This window comes from Acomys russatus, chromosome 17, assembly GCF_903995435.1.
Source record: "Acomys russatus chromosome 17, mAcoRus1.1, whole genome shotgun sequence".
Taxonomy (NCBI): Eukaryota; Metazoa; Chordata; class Mammalia; order Rodentia; family Muridae; genus Acomys; species Acomys russatus.
Window position 1 is genome coordinate 5,887,000 of NC_067153.1, and position 20,882 is coordinate 5,907,881.

A 20,882-nucleotide genomic window follows, 5' to 3' on the forward strand; every position below is an offset into this window, starting at 1 on the left:
AGGTTCCCTACGGAGCAGATCCAAGCGGCTTAAGGCTTCTGCCTTCCAGAACGACGAGTGTGCTCTGCAGGGAGCTTTCCTGAGCGCCGGGTTGGACGCCCGGGTCTGCTGCGCGGACCCGGCGTGGCCCGGGGCTCCTCGGCCCCCGCACGGCGGCGGCGGCGGCGGCGGCGGCGGCGGCGGGCTGGGCGGGGCGGGGCGCAGGGCCGGTCCCGCCGCCGCGAGCCCCAACCTGCCCGCCCGACCTGGCGGCGCAGTCTCGCGGGATCGCCCAGCTCTCGCTCCCGGTGCGGCCCCGGAGGCGGTCGAGGCCCGGACGCTGGCCCCCGCGCCCCCCCCGAGCCCGAGCCGGTGCCCGAGCCCACGCCCGCCCCGGCCGTCTGAAGCGGCGGGGCCGCGCGACGCCGAGGGACAGCCGCCGCCCGCCGCCCGAGGTGAGGCGCCCCCGGGGCCCGACGGGGCGGGCGAGCCGCGGCCTGGGCTGGAGCCGCAGGTGCGTCCGTCTCCCCGGAGTCCCACGCAACTCCTGCAAAGTGACTCCCGGTCCCCTCCGGCCCGGGACGCAGCTGCTCGGCTGCAGCCCGGGAACAGGTGCCCCGGCGGCGGGCGCCGGGCACCCAGAGTTCAGGGGAGCCCCCCACCTCCAGGAGCTGCCGATGGAAGGTTTGCGCCCGGTGGCACTCAGGGTAGAGGGGGGCATAGGATGAGCGCGATGAAGGGGAAATGCTGGGGGTGAGGAAGGACGGAAAAGGAGCTAATAGTCAGCACGCAGGCCCGCTCTTCTTAGGAGACCTCGGTCAACCCCTGCAGACAGATTCGCCTTTGGGAAAACAGGAAAAGCGCAGAAGACTGCTGTTGTAGAGAGGAGCTGAAGTTGAGGGCCTCTGGATCTTAGGGAATCCCACTTGGCCTGACTTTTTTTCCCCCCAGACACTGACACCTTTACACTTCTAACCACCCCACAGCCCTTCCCGCCCCACCCCAACTTGCTCACGCAGTGCCTCTCTCTTACCCAGTGTTTCCAGACAGTATAAGCCTTCCATCATTGCTAGAATTGAGGCTTCCTTAGCAAAATGATACATTCCACGCCAAGGCAGGTGGAAACGTATCTTGCTAGGATGGAATTTTCCATAGGTTTTTTTTTTTTCCCCCAGCGTCAGCTACCTAGAATGAAATTTGACATAAATGTGATTGTGTGACAGATGTTGCTGATAACACACTCCGGGTTTGTTTTTACAGCAGTTGACCCAGAACTCACTTTCAGGAAACAACTTCCTTCACAATGGTAAAAGTAACGAAATGAGGGATTTGCACGTTTTTAATCTCTGGTTGAGAGTCTTCTGATGATGAAAGGAGCGGTAAGAGTAGCCCAAACCATGTGGTAAAATCATCGGGAGTCTGAAGAAAATGGAAATGTCCCCGTTTCTGTTGACATGCCTTTTCCTACCCCTCGTTCGGGGGCACAGCCTTTTCACCTGTGAGCCAATCACTGTTCCCAGATGTGTGAAAATGGCCTACAACATGACGTTTTTCCCTAACCTCATGGGCCATTATGACCAGGGCATTGCTGCTGTGCAAATGGAGGTGAGTTTCTGCGCCTGCATTGAAAATCCGTTTATATTTAGGTTTATTTGTTTGTTTGTTTGTTTTCCCTTAAACTATTACTTTTTAATCTTTAAGCATAGTTTTTTTTTTTTCAAGTTTTGTACAAATCATGTTTCAAATTACCAATTGGGGCCTCTAGTTAATTTGGTTAGTAGAAGGTTTAGTTCATAATGAGAAGTGGTTACAAATGATAAAAATATTTTGCTCTTTTAAATGTTGTGTGGTTGCTGCTCTAAGACATGAATTCTGGTTGTTGTTGTTGTTGTTGTTGTTTTGGCTTTTCAAGATAGGATTTCTCTGTGTAGCCTTTGCTGTTCTGGAACTCTGTACACCAGGCGGGCCTCAAACTCAGAGGTCCACCTGCACTTCCTCCTGATGCCTGTGAGTAAAGGTGTGTGCCACTACATCTGGCCCCAAATTCTGAACTTTTAATGGTTGACTGAACATATAATCTGTATTACTTGAGCTAAAATGGAAGAGGCTTACTCGTTTTTTCAAAAATTACTTGTCAAAAATTACTTTTCCGAAGCAAATAAACGATTTTGGTGCTAAAGATAACGTTTTACTAAAAAGTGACTTTTCCAGGCAGAGCACGTAAGTATGATTTTTAAAAATACGAGCTACTTGTTAGAAGAAACCCCACTTGTAGGGCGAGGAACAGAGTGACACTAAAGATTGCCTTAGGTGCCTCAGTTACCTGTCTCTGGTTTAGAGATATGCAAATGTCTAAGCGAGGTGTGGGAAGAAGAAGCTGCCTGTAGAGACAGGAACCTGCCCTGGCACACAGATCTGTGAGGTCGATAAGTTTCATGACGGGGGGGAAAAAAGACAAGTGTGTCGTTTTTGTAATCTTTCTCTGAAAAAGCTGAAGGCAGCAAAGGATTTTCTTCAGATCGTCTGTGAGAGAGGAAACCCCTAGAAATCGTAATGGAGATAGGATCCTGCAGCTTGGACCATCTTCTGTTGCTGTCTCCTTGAATAGTTGTCTGACCGCCTCATTGCAGGCTCCTGTCTGGGTAGGACTGTTTCTAAATACTAAGATATAATTCTTAAAGATTTACAAGTTATAGTATTGTATAATCTTTCCGTAGTTTCTCCAAACCAGAGCAAAATATCTCCTTGCCTTTTATCAGTGGGGAGGGGCACTGCGGCTTGAACACAGGGCCTCTCAGATGCAGCGAGTTCTCTGCCACTCAGCTATGTCCTCAGCCCTGCAAGGGGTTCGTTCGTTTGAACACTCAACAAAGGATGCGGGGATCCGTCTATTGATTAATCAGAACCATAAGTGTGTAGTGGGCATACCACCGAGCAGTAATTACAGCCTTCATTCTTGCTCTCTCTCGTGATAATGTTTTATAACTCTTGCCTCAGTAAGTGTTCTTTTTTTTTTTTTTTTTTTTTACTTTAAAAAAAATTTTTTTTATTAATTTATTCTTGTTACATCTCAATGGTTATCCCATCCCTTGTATCCTCCCATTCTTCCCTCCCTCCCATTTTTCCCTTATTCCCCTCCCCTATGACTGTTCCTGAGGGGGATTTCCTCCCCCTGTATATGCTCATAGGGTATCAGGTCTCTTCTTGGTAGCCTGCTATCCTTCCTCTGAGTGCCACCAGGTCTCCCCCTCCAGGGGACATGGTCAAATATGAGACACCAGAGCTTGTGTGAAAGTCATACCCCGCTCTCCACTCAATTGTTCTGTCCATTGGCTAGATCTGGGTAGGGGTTTAAAGTTTACCACCTGTATTGTCCTTGGCTGGTGCCTTAGTTTGAGCGGGACCCCTGGGCCCAAATCTGCCTTTCATAATGTTCTACTCATAGGTTTCTAGGACCCTCTGGATCCTTCTACTTTGCTATTCTCCCATGCTTCTCTCATCTAGAGTCCCAATAGAATGTCCTCCCCTCTGTCCCAGTTTCCTGGTAAGTGAAGGCTTTCGTGGGACATGCCCCTTGGGCTAGTATGCAGATATAAGTGAGTATATACCGTTTGAGTCTTTCTGCTTCTGGGTTAGCTCACTCATTATGATCATTTCTAGCTCAATCCATTTATCCACAAATTTCGGGAGTTCCTTGTTTTTAATAGCTGAGTAGTATTCTATAGTGTGTATGTACCACAGTTTCAGTAAGTGTTCTTAAAGCATCTTATTTTAATCTGGTTTCCTCTGCATGTGGTAGCTGCGCATGTTTTAGGTGTGAGTGCTAACCGTGACCTTATAAATTCATAACATACACACCCAACTTCCTTCTTGTAAGACGGCAGCAGGAAATCAGAAGGATGCATTCTGCTATTTTAAAAGACTTTGAAGCAGCAGCAACTAGTTTCTGTTACATGCATGTGTTTTTAAAGAGGTGTTTGTGTTCTATTTTTAAAAAGTTTTTTGTGTTATTGGTGATGATGATGATGACTTACTTATTTACCTAGCTTCTTTCCCGGGTAGCTGTATGTCTGGACACCGTCAAGACATTTGGATTTGAGGGCTGGCATCGCCAGGCTCTTCCTTGCATGTGGTCCTCACATACCAAGCACTCCTGGTGCTGGGGGCTGTCCAGGTTTCTTGTTACATTTCCGGTGAATTAGTTTTAAGGTGCAGGCTGAAGAATTGTGGGGTGGTTGTGGCAACCACGTGTTCCTTCCCTCTTGTCTTCTTGCAAAGAGGTTTTATTTTGAGACAGGATCTTGCTTAATTGCTCAGTCTGGTCTTGAACCGTCTCTGTAGCCCAGGTAGTCCTTGGACTTAAGTCCTTCCTCCCTTTCCTCCCCAGCAGCAGGGTTAGAAGTCTGTGCAGCCAGTGCAGGTGTTTTTTGTTTTTGTGTTTGTTTTTGTTTTTTGGGGTTTTTTTTTTTTTCTTTTTTTTGTAATTAACAGGGCCTTCTTGTGTTTTCCAGACTGGCCTGCAACTTGCTATATAGCCTGGGCTGGGTTTTGAATTCACAATCCTCCTGCCTCCATGTTCAGAATGCTGGGTTTATAGGCACCCACCACCATGCCTACCTCAAATGTATTTTCTTAGCTACCAAGAATTCCATGTGCGTCAGAGATCTATCATATTTCTCTTTTTTAAAAGTTAATTTATTAATATTGTATGTGTGTATATACACAGCGTGTGTGTGTGTGTGTGTGTGTGTGTGTGTGTGTGTGTGTGTTCGTGTTCTATGCACAATACCAATGTGGAGGTCAGGAAACCATGTGCAGGAATCAGCTTTTTCTTTCCACCATGAGCTCTAGGAATCTACCTCAGGCAAATGCCTTTACCACTGAGCCATCACATCTCATCTCTTCTCTTCTCTTCTCTTCTTTCTTCCCCTCCTTCCCTCTTTCCCTCCCTCCCCTCCACCTCTCGGTTTTTCAAGACAGAGTCTTTCTCTGTAGCCTTGGCTGTCCTGGACTCGCTTTGTAGACCAGGCTGGCCTCGAACTCACAGTGATCCGCCTGCCTCTGCCTCCCGAGTGCTGGGATTAAAGGCATGCGCCACCACGCCCAGCTTCTCTCTTTTTTTTAATGCCTCAGTTTTCATTTTGTGCTAGCTAGCCTCTTTTATTAGTTTAGATATTGTGACACAATGCTAACCTATGACTGGATAAGATAGGATAGTGGCTCTCAATGTTTAGTTCATAGAGAGCAGCTTCTGAGAGACTGTGATCTCTGAGGACAAGCACAGCTGTGTTAATAAGCTGCCCCAGTGCTAGAGATGATTGTTAAAGTCTAAGACCCTCTAATTAAACCTTTTCTGTGAAAAGGCCACATATTTTTGGTTTTATAGACCATGCAGTCTCTATCAGAGCTACTTACCTTTGCAATTGTGGCTGGACAGCTGTCTTGGATTATATATGAACAAATTAGTATGGCTGTATTTCATAAAACTTTAATGCTTTTGCAGAAATGGGCAGTGGGCGGGCCTATGAGCTGCACTTTATTAAACCTTTAAGTATTTGAAAGTGTTTTACAGATAGTAGTTTGTGGAATAAACATTATTGGGCATTCTTCTTTTCTGTATTTGTGTGTATGGAGGTGCGGGGGAAGGCAGGAAGAGGCCAGACAGAGGAGTGTGTTGGGTGTCCTTTTCTTCTGCTTTGCACCTTTCATTGAACTGCAGTCTTACTGTTTGGCTAGGCAGTGTGGCCAGCAAGCCCTTGGGAGCTGCCACCTGTCATGCACAGCCACACTCAGGTTTTTATGCACGTGCTGCAGGCTCACATTCAGAACCACATGCTTGCAGCTCCTGCTGCTTGTGGTGGTTTGGAAGAGAACGGCCCCATAGGCTTATGTGTGGATATTTCGTCCCCTATAGTGAGGTGGTCATTATGTTGTGTGGGTGGTTTTTCCTTCTCTTTCTTAGTTCCTGGAATGACTACTCATGAGATTCATTAAATATTATACAGATAGGTTGGCCACAGAGCTTGGCTTTTCTCTGACTAGCTCATAACTTAAAATAGCCCATTATGCTAATCTACATTTTTGCCACGTGGCTGGTTACCTGAGCTCAGGCGCTATGCATCCGTCTGCCTCACATCTTGGCGGCTCAATCTCTAGCATCTGCCTCTATCCCAGAATCCCTTCTGCCTGCCGGATATCCCACCTGTTTCCTGCCTCAGCTATAGGCCATAGGTTTTTTTTTAATTGACAGGTGTTGCATCTATACAATACACAAGAGAGTCCTTCTACAACCCCCAGCTGGTAAAACTATTTGGGAAGGATTAGGAGATGTGGCCTTGCTTGAGACTGCTGTGTCACTGTGGATGGGCTTTGAGGTTTCAAAAACTGGCACCTTTTTCAGTCTCAGAGTCAGCCTTATATCCCCCTCACACACACTGTCTACTTGTAGATTAATATACAAGCTCTCAGCTAGTTATGCTCCCTACCATAACGGTCATGGACTCCAACCCTCTCAAACCATAAGCCCCAAATAAATTATTTCTTTTATAAGTTGCTTTGGTAATGGTGTTTTTTGTTTGTTTGTTTGTTTGTTTGTTTTTTGGGTTTTTTTTATTGTTTGTTTGTTTTGGTTTCTCGAGATAGGGTTTCTCTGTGTAGCTTTGGCTATTCTGGACTCGCTTTGTAGACCAGGCTGGCCTTGAACTCACAGTGATCCACCTGCCTCTGCCTCCCGAGTGCTGGGATTAAAGGTGTGCGCCACCGCGCCCAACATTAAGTATGCATGTGAGTGCAGGTACCCACAGAGACCAGAAGAAAGTGTCAGATCCCTTGGGGCTGGAATTAGACAGCTATGAATCCTGGGAACTGAGATTCTGTCCTCTAGAAGAGCAAGTGTTTTTAACTACTGAGCTATCTCTCCAGCTCCATCCCTCCCCCACCATATGCATTTTGTTATTTCTTATGAGGCAAGCTCTCACCATATGGCTTTGTCTATCTTAGAACTTGCTATGTAGACCAGGCTAGCCTCCAACACATAGAGACCCGCCCACCTGTGCCTCTGGAGTATGGTATTCAAGGTGCATGCCACCACACCCTACTCCATATAAATATCAAATTTAACACAAAGCAAAAGGATCTGACAGAGATATCATGGCTCTTCAGTTTTGCTTCAGAAATTGCTTGAAAAAAGAGATTTCAGTTTATTCCCTTCATTTTATATCCAAACATAAGGTCAGTTGTCTTACAGAGAGTTAAGTCAGGACTGAATAGCAGCTTGGCTTTGGAAAGAAAAGGGTGTGGCACAGCGGAACTCTTCCTGGTGGGACAGCAGACGGCGCCTGGTTCTCCGGCAAGCTTCTTCTGTCTCCTATCTGGAGCATCTTTTTAGAACTTGTGAGGTTGGCGTCCTGTGAGAGGCTGACTTCATCCCGCAGGGCTGAGGGTGATGCAGGGAGGATGGGAACAGGAGTGTTGTGTTGTTCTCTGTTGAGGTCCTGAGTCATGTGTTGTGTTTGGACCCGCGTGTGGCCATTCTTCTGGGAAACAGTTTAAAGGAAGGAAGCCATAAAACCCTTTCCTTTCTACCTGTTTGTATGAACTATTAAAGTGTCGACACTCAATTAAAAATAAAAGGAATGGAGAGACACTGGAGCAACAGACGGTTAAGAAAAGAACGTTTCTGTTGTAGAGTGACTTTTCTTTAGACGGTTGCAATTTTTTGTGTGCGTGTGCTTTTAGAATAATCCAGTGGGCTGTGTCCTGCCGTCATTTCCCACCTCTGTCACTATCTGTGCTCATACCCATGTCTCTAAAGCAGAGTAGGTGTCTAGAGTCCTCCAGCTGTTTTGTTGTTTTTAGGGTTTACTATGTAAAACAGCTATAGTTATCTCACAAATAATATAAGAGTCATAGAGATGAAATAAATGCTTCAAAGTATTCTCAGTCAGAAAGGCAACATGGCTGCTGATCCAAAGCTCACCTTCCTTTGGGGTGTCATACCTTGACTACTGGGTCTACAGAGTACAGGTAGACCTACACATGAACAGAAAGGGGGCTGTGTCCAGGCACAGAGCTCCTGTCCTGTTCCTTGGTATCCTGCAATCTGGGATACTGTTAGCCACACCCTCTGAAGAGCCTGAACACAAAGGGGTATGGGAAGACTGTCGTTATTTTCTTTCCTTGAGACTGTAGAATGCAGTCAAGTTGTTTTATGTTTTTTGGTGGGGTTTTTTTGTTTTTGTTTTTGCTTTTGTTTTTCGAGAGAGGGTCACTCTGTGTAGCCTTGGCTGTCCTGGACTCGCTTTGTAGACCAGGCTGGCCTTGAACTCACGGTGATGCACCTGCCTCTGCCTCCTAAGTGCTGGAATTAAAGGCAGGCGCCACCATGCCCGGCTGCAAGTCAAGTTTTATTTCTCCATTTTGTAACTTATAATGTGTTTATTAATATTGTTGAACACATACCTGGATGTATAATCTTCTCAGGATTATAGCTTCCCATGTTGCACAGTTGCCTTTGTAATATCAATCAGTAGTATGTATATTCTTTCAATTCGCCAAAGGAAGTAAATTAAGTGTTATAATGGTCCCTGCCAAAAAAAAGCTTTTTCAAAAAGCAAGTGTTACATATGGAAATTTTGTGCATCTTTAATTTTAATTTTTTTTCAAGTTTCACCTTACATTTTTAAAGAAGCTGACTAGCCTGAGATTGAACACATTGATAAAAGTAAGAAAAAGTAACATAGTTTTTTTTTTTTTTAATTTTTATTTTTTGGTTTTTCAAGACAGGGTTTCTCTGTTTTGCCTTGGCTATCCTGGACTCACTTTGTAGACCAGGCTGGCCTCGAACTCACAGAGATCCGCCTGCCTCTGCTTCCTGAGTGCTGGGATTAAAGGCGTGTTCCACCACTGCCTGACAAGTAATTGATTTTCTTAAAGCAGCCGTTTTCAACCTGTGGGTCTCAACCCTGAAATGACCCTTTCATAGAGGCTGTTTAAGACCATCAGAAAACCCATTTATTTATATCACAATCCATAACAGTAACAAAATTGCAGTTATGAAATAGAAACAAAAATAGGTTCATGGTTGGGAGTCACCACAACATGAGGAACTGTATTGGAAGGCTGCAGCATTAGGACAGTTCAGAACCACCATCTTAAAGGCATCACTGTAGGCCAGGCATGGTGGTGCGCGCCTGTAATCCTAGCATGGGGGGGTGATGTGGGTGGAAGCAGGAGAATTTCTGAATTAAGTCTAGCTTGTTTTACAAAGTGAGTTCCAAGACAGCCAGGGCTGCACAGAGAAACCCTATCTAGAAAGACAAAACAAAAAACCAAAACCATTTTCTCTAGACTTTTATAACTATCTTGACAGTGTTTGAATTTAATTAACATTTTAGGATCCTGTACAGTTCATTGCACCTTTTCTCACTAAAGTTTTTTTTTTTTAATCAACCTGCAGATTTCTTGATTGTCTCTCAATTTTCATGACTAGCATTAGATGCCAGCTTTTTTTTTTTTTTTTTTTTTGGTATGCCTTTTAAAAGCAGGAAGTGAAGCCTTTATCATGCTGTGGGTAGTACTAAGCATGTGACCAAGAGGAAAGAGCGCAGATTCTGAGTAAAATCTGATACTTGGCAGTCACTTTCCAGAACCAACAGGATTCTGATCCATGTCACAGTAGAAGAATAAATGTTCTTCAGCACCCAGGCAGGAGGGTGCTGGCTGCACGACCCCCAGCGTGGGCTTACCCTTCCTGTGTTTCTCCAAACAAACAAATGAACAAAAACTACAAAACCAAACACAAACTTTCTTCTTTTAAGATGTATTTTATTATCTTTAAGTTTTATTTATTTTGCTCTGGTCTGGACGCCTTGTCTGCGTGTGCCTGAGCACCACATCAGTGCCTGGTGGTCTTAGATATTGAGTTACAGATGGTTATAAGCCAACATATGTGCACTGCGAATTAAACTTGGGTCCCCTGGAAGAGCCAGTGCTCTTAACTGCTGAGCTGTCTCTTCAGTCCCTTCAAACACCTTTTTTTTTTTTTTCCTCAGTACCTCAGTTAAAATTCTAGCCCACAGTTTTCAGTACTGCTATTATTACAACCCCAGGTCTGTGTTAGGGTTTCTCCCATTATCACCGTAGTACGGGGAGTTACAAGTCCTTTTCCTGTGTGCATCACTGGGACTAGCTGCAACCCATCCATTCACCAAAATATTTAACTGCATAGATCAATAAAATACCAGAGTCACCACTCACTGGGCATACAAAAAGGAATCAGACCTTGACGCTCTCACGGAATTTACAGTCTCATCAGAGACATGTAAAACTATCTGGTTTTGTCCTACTATTTTTTATTATAGTTTTCAGTAAAGCTTCATATTCTTAGATTGCCTTTTGCCCATAGCTGCTCATTAAACAAAACCAAATACACATTTAGACCTACTTTAATACTAGTTTCCTCTGATCGAGGAGAGAGGAGAATTCAAGCCCAGGCTCCAAAGAAGCAAGCTACACCCCGCCCCCTGATGGAGGAGGAGTCTACTTAGGAGGATTGCACGTGCAGCTCCCCTGAGGGCAGATGCTAACTGGAAGGGACCCAGGGCCTGAACCTGACCCCACATAGCTGTACAGTCCACGTGGATGTGGGGCGGTAGTCAGGGCTGAAAAGTGTTTGCTGTCCTGCTTTAGGTCAACCTCAAGGGGAAGTCAGATTACTGAATTTAAGTGTCTCTTCCTGCCACTGTGACCCCTTTGTTCCAGAGTCTAACAATCAAATCTTGAAATAACTGGGGGGGGGGGGAACCTTATTGATAGCCACGCAGCAGATATTTAGTCTGCATGGTAAAGAGCTTCCTCTGCATTGAAACCTTTTGGGTCACATTCACACACAACAAAAACAGTGGCTGTTGTAGGCTCATGTTGGAAGAGTGTTCTCACAAACTGCTTTTTCAGATTGCTAATCACAAGTTCTTCCATCTTCCTCTTTAAAATAACTACGTGGGGCTAGCGATATGGCTCAGCAAGTAAAGGTGCCTGCCACCAAGCCTGGTCTGAGTGGGGTCCCTGTGACCCACACGGTGGAAGGAGAAAACTAACTCAAAAGTTGTCCTCTGACCTCCACATGCATGCCACAACGAATGTGTGTGACACACACACACACACACACACACACACACACACAATTAAAAAAAATCCCCATCTGGTTATGTGGGTCCCCGTATTCTATGAGTGTAACTTCTTATCTCAGTCTTTCTGCTGATAATATGGATACAACATAATGTTTAAAATTCTGTTTCTTAGGGCGACCGCTGAATAAGGCTAACACCATATAGCAGTTTACTCCTGGCCGGACAGCTTGTATAAGGCAGGCTGTTATTGATCCTCTTTTGTCATTTAGTCAGAGGTAACTCTCCATGAAGCCATTACTTCTGTGGTTGCTACTTGTTTGTTCTGCAGTACTGGCACCTGAACGCAGGAACCTTGGGTGTGCCAGGCAAGCTATCCAAAATTGAGCTACACCCCAGTCCATCAGTGTTTATTTTTAAGGAAAAAAAAAAACTAATATGGTAGACATAGACATTCTAAGACCATGAACAATATGCTTTTGCTGCTCTCCCATTGTTAGCATAAAGGCCGCTCCACTAGCCTGCCTCTAGGTGCTTATATGGAGGGTCTGCAGTTCTGAGAAGCCCATGGCAGGTGCTGCTACTATGATCTGGGGACTACTCTTTGAGAATTTCTTTCTATGGTGAGTTAGCCCAGATGTGCCCTTCTGTGTGCACTAAAGGGGAGCATTGGCCAGGTTAGAGCTGTATACAGGTGCCATGGCTGCACGGATTTGGTCCAGTAAGAAAAGTACATCTGAAGAAATACCTTAGCCATGCAGCTAGGGTTGCTTAAGACAACTTGCTAAGAACACATGTGGGTTCACTAGAACATTAAAATGGTCAAGTAGTAGTAATTACCAGTTTTGATGGTGTCACTAATCTCAGAAAGCCCTATTGATCCACATTATTGATTTGCTTTTTCGTCTTATGTTATTACAGAGAAAAGACCTCTTAATAGTTTGTGTTTGGCTTTTCTTCCCATGATAATGTTTGTGAAAAACCAACATGGTGATAGTGCTTTGCTAGATACAGCTATTTTAAGGCATACACAAAGAGAGCTGATAGATGGCAGTCTTCTGCCAAAAGTCCATTTACTGTCTGGCTTCTAAGAACTCTCTTTCTGTAGCCAACACACCAAATCTAGACTCTCTGAGAAACAAGCCCACATCCCTATATAAAGCTGTGTTCCTTTAGCTCTTTCTTTCTCTGGGCCCTCAGAAGTAAATCTCAGCAGTGTCTTGCAACTAATTCTCGCTTCTTGCTTTCAGGTTTTATTTTCATTTGGCCCTCACTGATCTTCCAGAGTAGACCTCTCGGTTGACGCACTAAAGAACGGTGGGGATAGAGCAGGGACCTATTTGCTTTCTTCTTGCAAAGTCAAACTTCTCAAGAAGGATGATCTTGCCTCGAAGGCCGCAGGTTTAGAAAGCTGCATGACCAGCCACTGCTTCCTGATCACGGTGTCACTGCATGACGTCACACTGATAGAATTCGGTCACCTGCAGGACCAAACTGTGCATTTGGTTTTCAGCTTCTTACGTTCTCACTCCTTTTTTAAGCCTTGTGTTTTACTTCATATAAAGCAAGAAATGAGGAGTGCTAATCATTCTGCTCCATAACTGAGCGGCTCCTGGGCGTCCCTACTTGGCACTGCCATCTTGGTGGTCTTTGTTCTGTCTTTCTGGCAGCAGCTCCCACGTCCTTCTCCTGTTGTCTTTCCGTCACTGGACACATCATTCTCAGATGGACTCAGGGCCCAAGAGCCTGCAAGACTAATTCTGTCTGTCATTGATGCACCACATGGTGCCATGTTTCCATGTCTAAAGTGATAATAGAATAACTGCTTTTGGCCTCCCGTTAGGCCAGAAATTCAATTCTAGAATTGTTTCCTGTTCACTGAAATCACTTACGATCCATTCTTTGTGGAATTTCCATACTAGTCAGTCTTTTTTGGCTGATTTAAGGTAAAGAAAAAGCAAAGAACCAGTGTGGCTTGAAGAGCATGTAGACTCCGTGATGAGGCTGGAGGGTCAGATTCAGATCATATGGAGGAAACAGCCAGAGCACAGACAAGATCATGCCAGAGAGTGTTTGTGGCTCATGCCAGACCTTTGCAGTGGACCTTCATTCTGGCACTGCAGAGGTGGTTGATCCCACGGCCGCTGTCTCACCTCATCTGTTTCTTTCTCTTTTGCCAGCCTCTTCCCAAGACTCATCTACCTGAGGCATGCAAATGGCCAGGCCCATGAGTCTGATGCTGGAATGCCTCCCTGTGCCCTCCTTAGCGTCTCTCAGGGAATGTCCCCTACTTTGAGATTGCCAAAACATAGATGGTGAATAGGGAGATTCTAAGTGTTCGTGCTAGAGTTCTGTGCAAGACAGATTGCCTACCGAAAAGATCCTTTTGTTGTTTGGGAGTTTAGCTTTGCTACTAACGCCTCTGGTATTTTCTTCATAAGCTCTTGAGCTGTCATGAGTGTCCTTAGAGGTCATCTAGGAATCTTCTCCCGTTTCACTCTGAGAATACCCTGAGATTTGTAACACAGGTAGTTAAACAGTCTGTCAGTTGAAAGATCATGTAAATATCGCTGTGCTCTCTTTCTCATTATCCGTGCGTGTGTCCTGTTTCAGCTGCCTTTGGTTTTGTTGATCAGAGCAGACCTGCCCTCCCCTCCCCGGTGGCTTCGTACAGATATTGGCAGCTGTGTCTAGGCTTTCCACTGCCGAGAACTGAACCTTGAAGGAACCAGCTTTTCATTCTCTTGAGGGTTAAAACTGCAGTTAACAGGGCTATTTTAGTCATTATTAAGTGCGAGACCCTCAAAAGTGTTGGTGATACTTTGCCAGTGTTTGAGCTTCTTTGATAAGTCATAGAAAAATGAAAACAGAAAAATGCATGAGTGTGCTCCTGAAGACAGGATCGCTGAGAGAGTTGAGTTATTTAGCAGGCAGACTAAAGAAACCATGCAGTTTGAGTATTTCCTCAGTTCAGAAGCCTACATGGCCCTTTCTGTGGAAATACTCATAACTATATTGTGAAGTTCAAGTGGGAAACTGTTGATTCCTAACATGGTTTTTACTTCAAAAGATCGGCGAGACAGTCTCATCCTGTTCATGTTTTCAAATGACTGCTGTGAGCTCAGTTGTGGGCTGACCCATTGTTTGAAGCTGTACCTGTTTCTAAACTCTTTGTTCCAAAATGACCTGGCTTTAGGGGGGTCTGCACGTTATTTAGAATGTGTGCCATCGCCTGAGATTGCTTTAGGGGGGTCTGCACGTTATTTAGAATGTGTGCCATCGCCTGAGATTGCTTTAGGGGGGTCTGCACGTTATTTAGAATGTGTGCCATCGCCTGAGATTTTTTATGTGTGACCTGTGAGTTTCTGTTGTTTACAACCTGAAGAACATTTTTCATGTAAATTCCCAGTGCTCTCTGATATATTCTGCGCCCCCCCCATCCTTGTTGGATTGACGCATTTGTTTGTCTTCTGCTTTGAGAGAGTAGTTTTCAGCAAGAATTGGAGTCAAGAGGACAGACTGGGGTCACGTGATTAGGGCCTCCTGTTGGTTGCTGCTCTGTCACCACCACACAAGGTGAAGAAGTAACCTCTTAGAGCCTGGCCCCTCATCTGCAGGGTTGTCTCACAGGGTTATTGTGGTGTCTGAAAAAACTTGTTATGAGTATTGATAGTAGGAGAAGTTTTATAATATCATAGAAAGTATTGATAGTATGATAAGGTTTATAATTCACAGCTGAGGTATTGCTAACAGTAATCTGGAATAAAACTGTTACGATTCTAATCCAACATAGGTTTTGGAATTTCCAAAATGATTTACAATAAGAAATTGGCACACTTTCTGCTAGTGATCTGAAGGAGTGGCCCAGCTGGCTTGTTGTGGGTCCGTGATGGAGAGGTGCTGTAAGGTCACTGTAGTGAAGGAAACCAGGAGAAGCGTCTCAGCAGGGTAGATTCCTTCTGGGCCACAGCAGCTGTGCCTTTATTTGTTTAATATCTTTTGTAACTTCCCATTTCACTGGCTCTTGGCTACATGAGGTGTACAAAGATGCTTTGAGGATATCTGGCCCAAACGTCCTTTCAGGTCCCCAAGAATAAGTCCTTTGTCTGTTACTATGAAACAACTTGAAAGTTGATGGCGCTATTGGATCTGACACAAAGACATGTTTTCTTTGTTCTGCACAGTATTTTTAATGCATTAATCAAAGTGTCAAGATTCAAAATTTGGGAGATTTCTCAACTAAAAACTGAGGCTTTCTTTTTTGTGTATACAAAATTGATGTTTCTGACAGTTCTGTGTTCACACCTCCAAGCAAAGGTCTGGTGGCTCTGGGTGGCAGCTGCTGACAGCCACTTTCCCTGTCTCACACATTTTCAACTGCTGAGCCTGGCCTTCAGGTATAGTTTCAGTTTTCAGTGTGATTTACTCTCTTTTCTGTGTGTAAATATCAGTGTTGCTATAGTAGACAAAAGACCCTCTAGAGGAATAGAACCATAGAATAAATATGTCTTAAAAGTAGATTTGCTGGGAGGTGGTGGCACACACCTGTAATCGGGAAGCAGAAGCAGAAGCAGGTGCCTCTCTGTGAGTTCGAGGCCAGCCTGGTTTACAGAGAGACTTCCAGGACAGCCAAAGCTACACAGAGAAACCCTGTCTCCAAAATCAAAACAAAAAACCTACCAAACAAAAGAAGTAGATTTATTAGATTGTCTGACATATGGACTGGGTAGTCCAACAATGGCTGGCCGGGTGCTGGAGCAGCTGAGAAGCCAGTAGCTGCCAGGATACCACAGGATACCAACTTGCCATGTTGGTCCTATAAGAAACTTGTAAAACAAAGTATACATGTGACTCTCATGTTGCCATTGAACTGGACATCAAATGTTAAATATTGGCCATCAGCTCACTGTGGCAGTTGTAAAGTGATTTCTCTTTAGAACCAATACACTATGCTTGCATTCTTCTACTGCAGAGTCTGGTTATCAGACACTTTAAAGACCCCTACCATATTCATAAAGGCTGTTTAAGGTCTTTACTTGTGCTTAGCTATGTTGGGAGATTCATGGCCTGCTGTGGTAGGGTTGCTGAGCTCTAGTGGAGACAGTGTCCTGGCTGTTACTAATTGTGTTTACGCTGGCGTCTAGACATCTGAGATCGGGAAGATTGTAATTCTAGGTGCGGATATCTTGTCTTTGTTGGCTGGGTGTTTTATTCCTTGGTTTCTGTTTCCTGTCTGTGGTGGCTGTTGTTGCCTCGTAGGAAAGTCTTCTGGTGAGTGGCTGAGTGGCCAGTGGCTATTGAGAACTGAGGCTTAAGAATGGGGAAGGGCTGGGGAGACGTGGGATTTCGAGAGAGGGAGGAAAGCAGGGTGTTCCACCGAGGTCTGCTAAGTTAGGTCCCTGGGAATGGAGTCAGAGAGTGAGGAAAGGCCACAGCAGAATGTTTGCTGTTGAGCTGGAGATGAGACCAGGGGTTGGACTTTGAGGAATGGGAGGAGAGGTGGGGGGCTCTGCAGTTAGCTTACTTGCCTCTCTGGCAGGAGTGGCTTGTGGGTTCCCAGGGTGTGCTGGAGCTGTGGGGGAGGGTGGATGCTCTGGTGTTCTGTGTGATCCGCTGGAGATGGGTGCAGGAAGGGAGGGAGGGTGCAGCAGGTGGTCTGTGTAGAGCTGGGTTGAGACTGGGGGCTTTGACTTAGAGGAGCAGAGGGAGAAGTGAAGGTCTGAAATTGGCCTACCTACTTCCCTGGCCAGAGGGATTACCAGACACTCAGAAATGTTAGACTACAATTAGACTTGATGAGGACAGTATAAACAAAGAAGTAAGCACACCAGCTGTTATGTCTCCTCACCTGCCTCAGTCCCAATGGAGGCTCTCACATGTCCTGGGCATTTTTCCTGGCCAGGTGAAAGGCCGACCATTAAATGCTTTAATGGTAGACAGAGACACAGAGACAGAGACATCAGCTGTGGCTGGAGAGAAGGCTCGGCCACTCTCAAAGGCCCACAACCAGAATGCCAGAATATCAACTGCGGTGTCCCTGTTCTTTCTTAGTCACTTTGGTGACAGTCAGATTGGGTGAACACTCCATGAGTCCATCAGTCTTGAAAACTACTTACTGCCCTGTGGCTGTTGGGTATGGGTTCTGCAAGCTTTGAGATAAGATCTCACTGGATAGCCTGGCCTGGCCTTGAACTTTCCAGCCTTCTGTCTCAGCCTCACTGTGATCAAAAGATAATCCATCGCTCCCGGTTGTTTTACTGTTTATAGTTTACGGAAATTTTATTAGGTATAAGCAGTATCCAGCAGCGTATTTTAAAGTGTGTTTGTGACAAGTTATTCAAAATCTAAATGGTTTGTGTCAAGAGCTATTTCGTTCCCTTTTATCTTCCAGAAACTTCTCAGACCTTGTAATTCACTGATGAGAGCTTTTCCTGAGGGGAGGAGTTTGGTGGAGACGCCGCATTTAGGGCTGACTGTTCTAAGGTCTCACGCTATCTACATAAAGTCTGTCTGTGTTTGTTCCCACCTGCTGCAGGAGGAACCGTCTCTGAACATACACTACCTTTTCATTTGAAAGTTAATTTTTGAAGTTTCTTCCAGGGCCAAAAATGTCAATATTTTACCCTAGCGTAAATACTTTTGCTAGATAAAGAATCTGTATTGAGAGTGGCTTTCCATCTGAGCCTAGGAACTATTTTTTTATTGCCTTCTAGCACCTGACGTATTATCACATATTTAGGATGTAGTTCCTTTGCCTCCCCTGGACACTGTTCTGATCTTGGCTTTGCTGGTATAATTTTTTCTTTTGTCAGCCTTGGTCATTGTTCACACAGTCTCTGCCCAGGCATTTGTTACTCAGTTATAACACATGCTCCCTTAGGCGCAGGGGACACAGCAGTGCACGGAGCAGACAGAGTTCCTTCCCTCCTTTAATTTAACCCAGGTGGTAAAGGCAACCACGGAGAAACAAACGGTATGTAATGACTTTTTAGATTCAGGAAAGGACAAGTACAGTAGGACAGGATATTTTTGATAGGTAGGTAGAGGATGCCTCTGCAGGTGACAGGGTGAGGTCGGCAGTCACGACTGGCAGAGTGAAAGAGCAGCAGGCACAAAGACTGAGGCAGAAGCACCGCGAATGATGGGGAGCAAAGAGCAGCGAGTGGTAGAAGATGAGTGGGAGCCAGTGTGAGGGTCGGGGGTTAAGGACAAACTTAGATTTTAAAGAGTCACATTGGCAGGAATGTGGATTGACCCGGATGGGAGATTAGCAAGCGTGAGATATGGTGAGGCCCATAGGAGGCCTTTTCAGTGGGTGGCAGCAGTGCAAATGGTCAATTTTGAAATTTGAAACATATTTGAAGGGAAAATCGTAGAATTTGTTGATGGACTGGATATAAAGTGAAAGAAAGAAGTAAGGACTGGAGCTCAGGGTCCTTGGCCGGTGGGGGCACTGTTTGCAGGATGGTGCTGAGTTGTACTGCACATGGACTGAGTGTGAGGTGCTTGTGGTCAGGAGGCAGATGTTCACATCTGGAGTGCACGAGAGAGGTGGAGCTGGTGGGGTTCCTGGAGCCGTGTTCTGGCTGGAGTGTCTCAGGATCTACCCTCGAGAACACTTCCTTATTTAGAATTAACACGCAGAAGACCGGAAGAGGGATAGGGGTGGAATCCAGGAAAATTATCGTCCTGTAAGACCAAAGGAAAAATCTTCAGAAAGAGGAACCGTGTCTGTCTGTGTGTAAGTAGAATACAGACCTGGGGAGCGGCCACTGGACTCAGGCTGTGGCTGCCACAGGCAGTTGCACCAGCTGCTCTCTCACTCTGCCAGTCATGACTGCTGACCTCACCCGAGTCTGCTCCCCTGTCACCTGGAGAGGCATCCTCTACCACCATCCCTAAAATACCCTGTCACGTTCCCCTCCTACTGTACTTGTCCTTTCCTGAATCTAAAACGTCATTACATAACATTTGTTTCTCAGTGGTTGCCTTTACCACCTGGATTAAATTAAACTGCCTATTCTCTGCACGGCTGTATCCACGGTGTCTAAGGCAGTGTCTGCTGCCTGGTGACGTCTGTTATGAAAGTAACTGAACAGTGAATGCTTGTGCAGAGGGCAAGTGAACAAGGACAAAGCGTGAGTTCTTGAAAAGGTGTAGCCTGTGAAATGGTCATTTCTATCTTGTATGAAGGGTTCATACTTAAATCTAACAGACAAAAGGTTACTACCTCAAAATGTAAGCATTGAGAGGAGGCGTTAAGGACTCCTTTGGAGGGTAAGTGGAAAGTATATGCTTATTGTGATTAGCTTGTTCCTAACTGTGTCTTTCTATTTTTTTCTTAATAGCACTTTCTGCCTCTTGCAAATCTGGAATGTTCACCAAACATTGAAACATTCCTTTGCCAAGCTTTCGTACCAACCTGCACAGAGCAAATCCATGTGCTTCCACCTTGTCGTAAATTGTGTGAGAAAGTATATTCTGATTGCAAAAAATTAATGGACACTTTTGGGATCCGATGGCCTGAAGAACTTGAATGTAACAGGTAAATCGTGTTTTTCACTGAAAATGAAAAGTACAAATAATAAGTATGGATGGCATTTTAGTGTCGTTAGCCCTCTATGAATCCACTAGCATTAGTTGACTCAGCAAACGTTGGCTGCACACTTGTAGGTAGGCACAGTGGTGGTAAGCACTGTAGACCTCCTGGTTAACAGACTTAGTTCCTGCTCTCAGGGAGCTTACAGTGCGGACAAAGGGGTCAGATAATAATCAAGTAATTGCACTAGTAATTGCAGTAATGACTTGAGAGGCACAGCGCAGGAGGGTGCGTCATCACACGAGAGCATGTGCAGGCGCCTTCCCCCTACCTGGGCTGGGCAGAAGGCAGGAGGAGCTGACTGTGGAGCTAGCGTACAAAGGATAAGGCTGAGTTACTAGGTGATGGGAAACAGAAGAACGTTTTGGTCACTAGGAACAGCTGGTTCAGATACCTTGTGACAGGAGAGAGCTTAACATAGTAGGGACTAAAGTGCCCGTGAGAAGCCGAGCATGGTGGCACACGCCTATAATCTCAGTGCTCAGGAGGCTGCGCCAGGTGGAATCAAGAATTCAAGGCCAGTCTAGGCTCTGTTGTAAGACCTGTCTCAAAAAGCAAGTAGGACAAGAAAGCAAGCCAGTACAGTTGTAGGGTGAGGGTAAGAAAAACTGCGGTGCAAGATAAGGAGGGCAAAGCAGCTCTTAGGTCTCTCCAGGCCTCCTACCGTGGCCTTCTGCTGAGAGCGGTGAGCGTGTCAGGTGTGTGAGGGTACGAATGGCCTCCGTGTAGAACAGAGCATGCATGCTAGTCTCATGAGGGTTGTTGGAAAGCTCTCCTTGGAAGTTCACCTCAGAACTCCCAGACACCTCCCTTTTCTAGCTTTGATGAGGAGGGAGGGAGTGAAGAGACAGAACTCACCTCAACAGCCTCTGAGAGTTCAGCCCTTTTATGTCTTATTTGACAAGATGTCAACCATTTGGTCACAACTAAACTAATAAGGAAAGGGGGAAATGTGCGTCCAGAAAGGAGGGAGGAGTCCAAGGCTGAGGACACGTGGGTGCGGTCACTGTGGAGGAGCATTCACTCTGTACTAAAGTGGTGTGGCAGAGGATAGACTGCATGGGGACGGATGGGGGGCGTGGAAGATGATGGTCTCCAGGAACCTTTTGAAACAGAGGAAGAGGGTGTGGCAGCCAGAAGGAAGCTCATGGGATTTGCTTTAATGAGATATGTGGTGA

At 45.5% G+C, this 20,882-nt stretch overlaps 1 protein-coding gene across 4 annotated transcripts in view; it reads left to right on the forward strand.

The window, feature by feature from the left end:
• Positions 1 to 331: 331 nt before the first annotated feature.
• Fzd6 (frizzled class receptor 6) overlaps positions 332 to 20,882 on the forward strand; it is a 33,216-nt gene continuing 12,665 nt past the window's right edge. The window contains exons 1-3 of one of the 4 annotated variants that reach the window (XM_051159497.1): positions 332 to 434; positions 1,240 to 1,584; positions 19,454 to 19,650. In XM_051159497.1, coding sequence (XP_051015454.1) covers positions 1,408 to 1,584; positions 19,454 to 19,650 — 374 coding nt within the window. In that variant the 5' untranslated portion in view covers positions 332 to 434; positions 1,240 to 1,407. The other 3 variants (XM_051159498.1, XM_051159499.1, XM_051159496.1) reach the window with 3 other exon arrangements.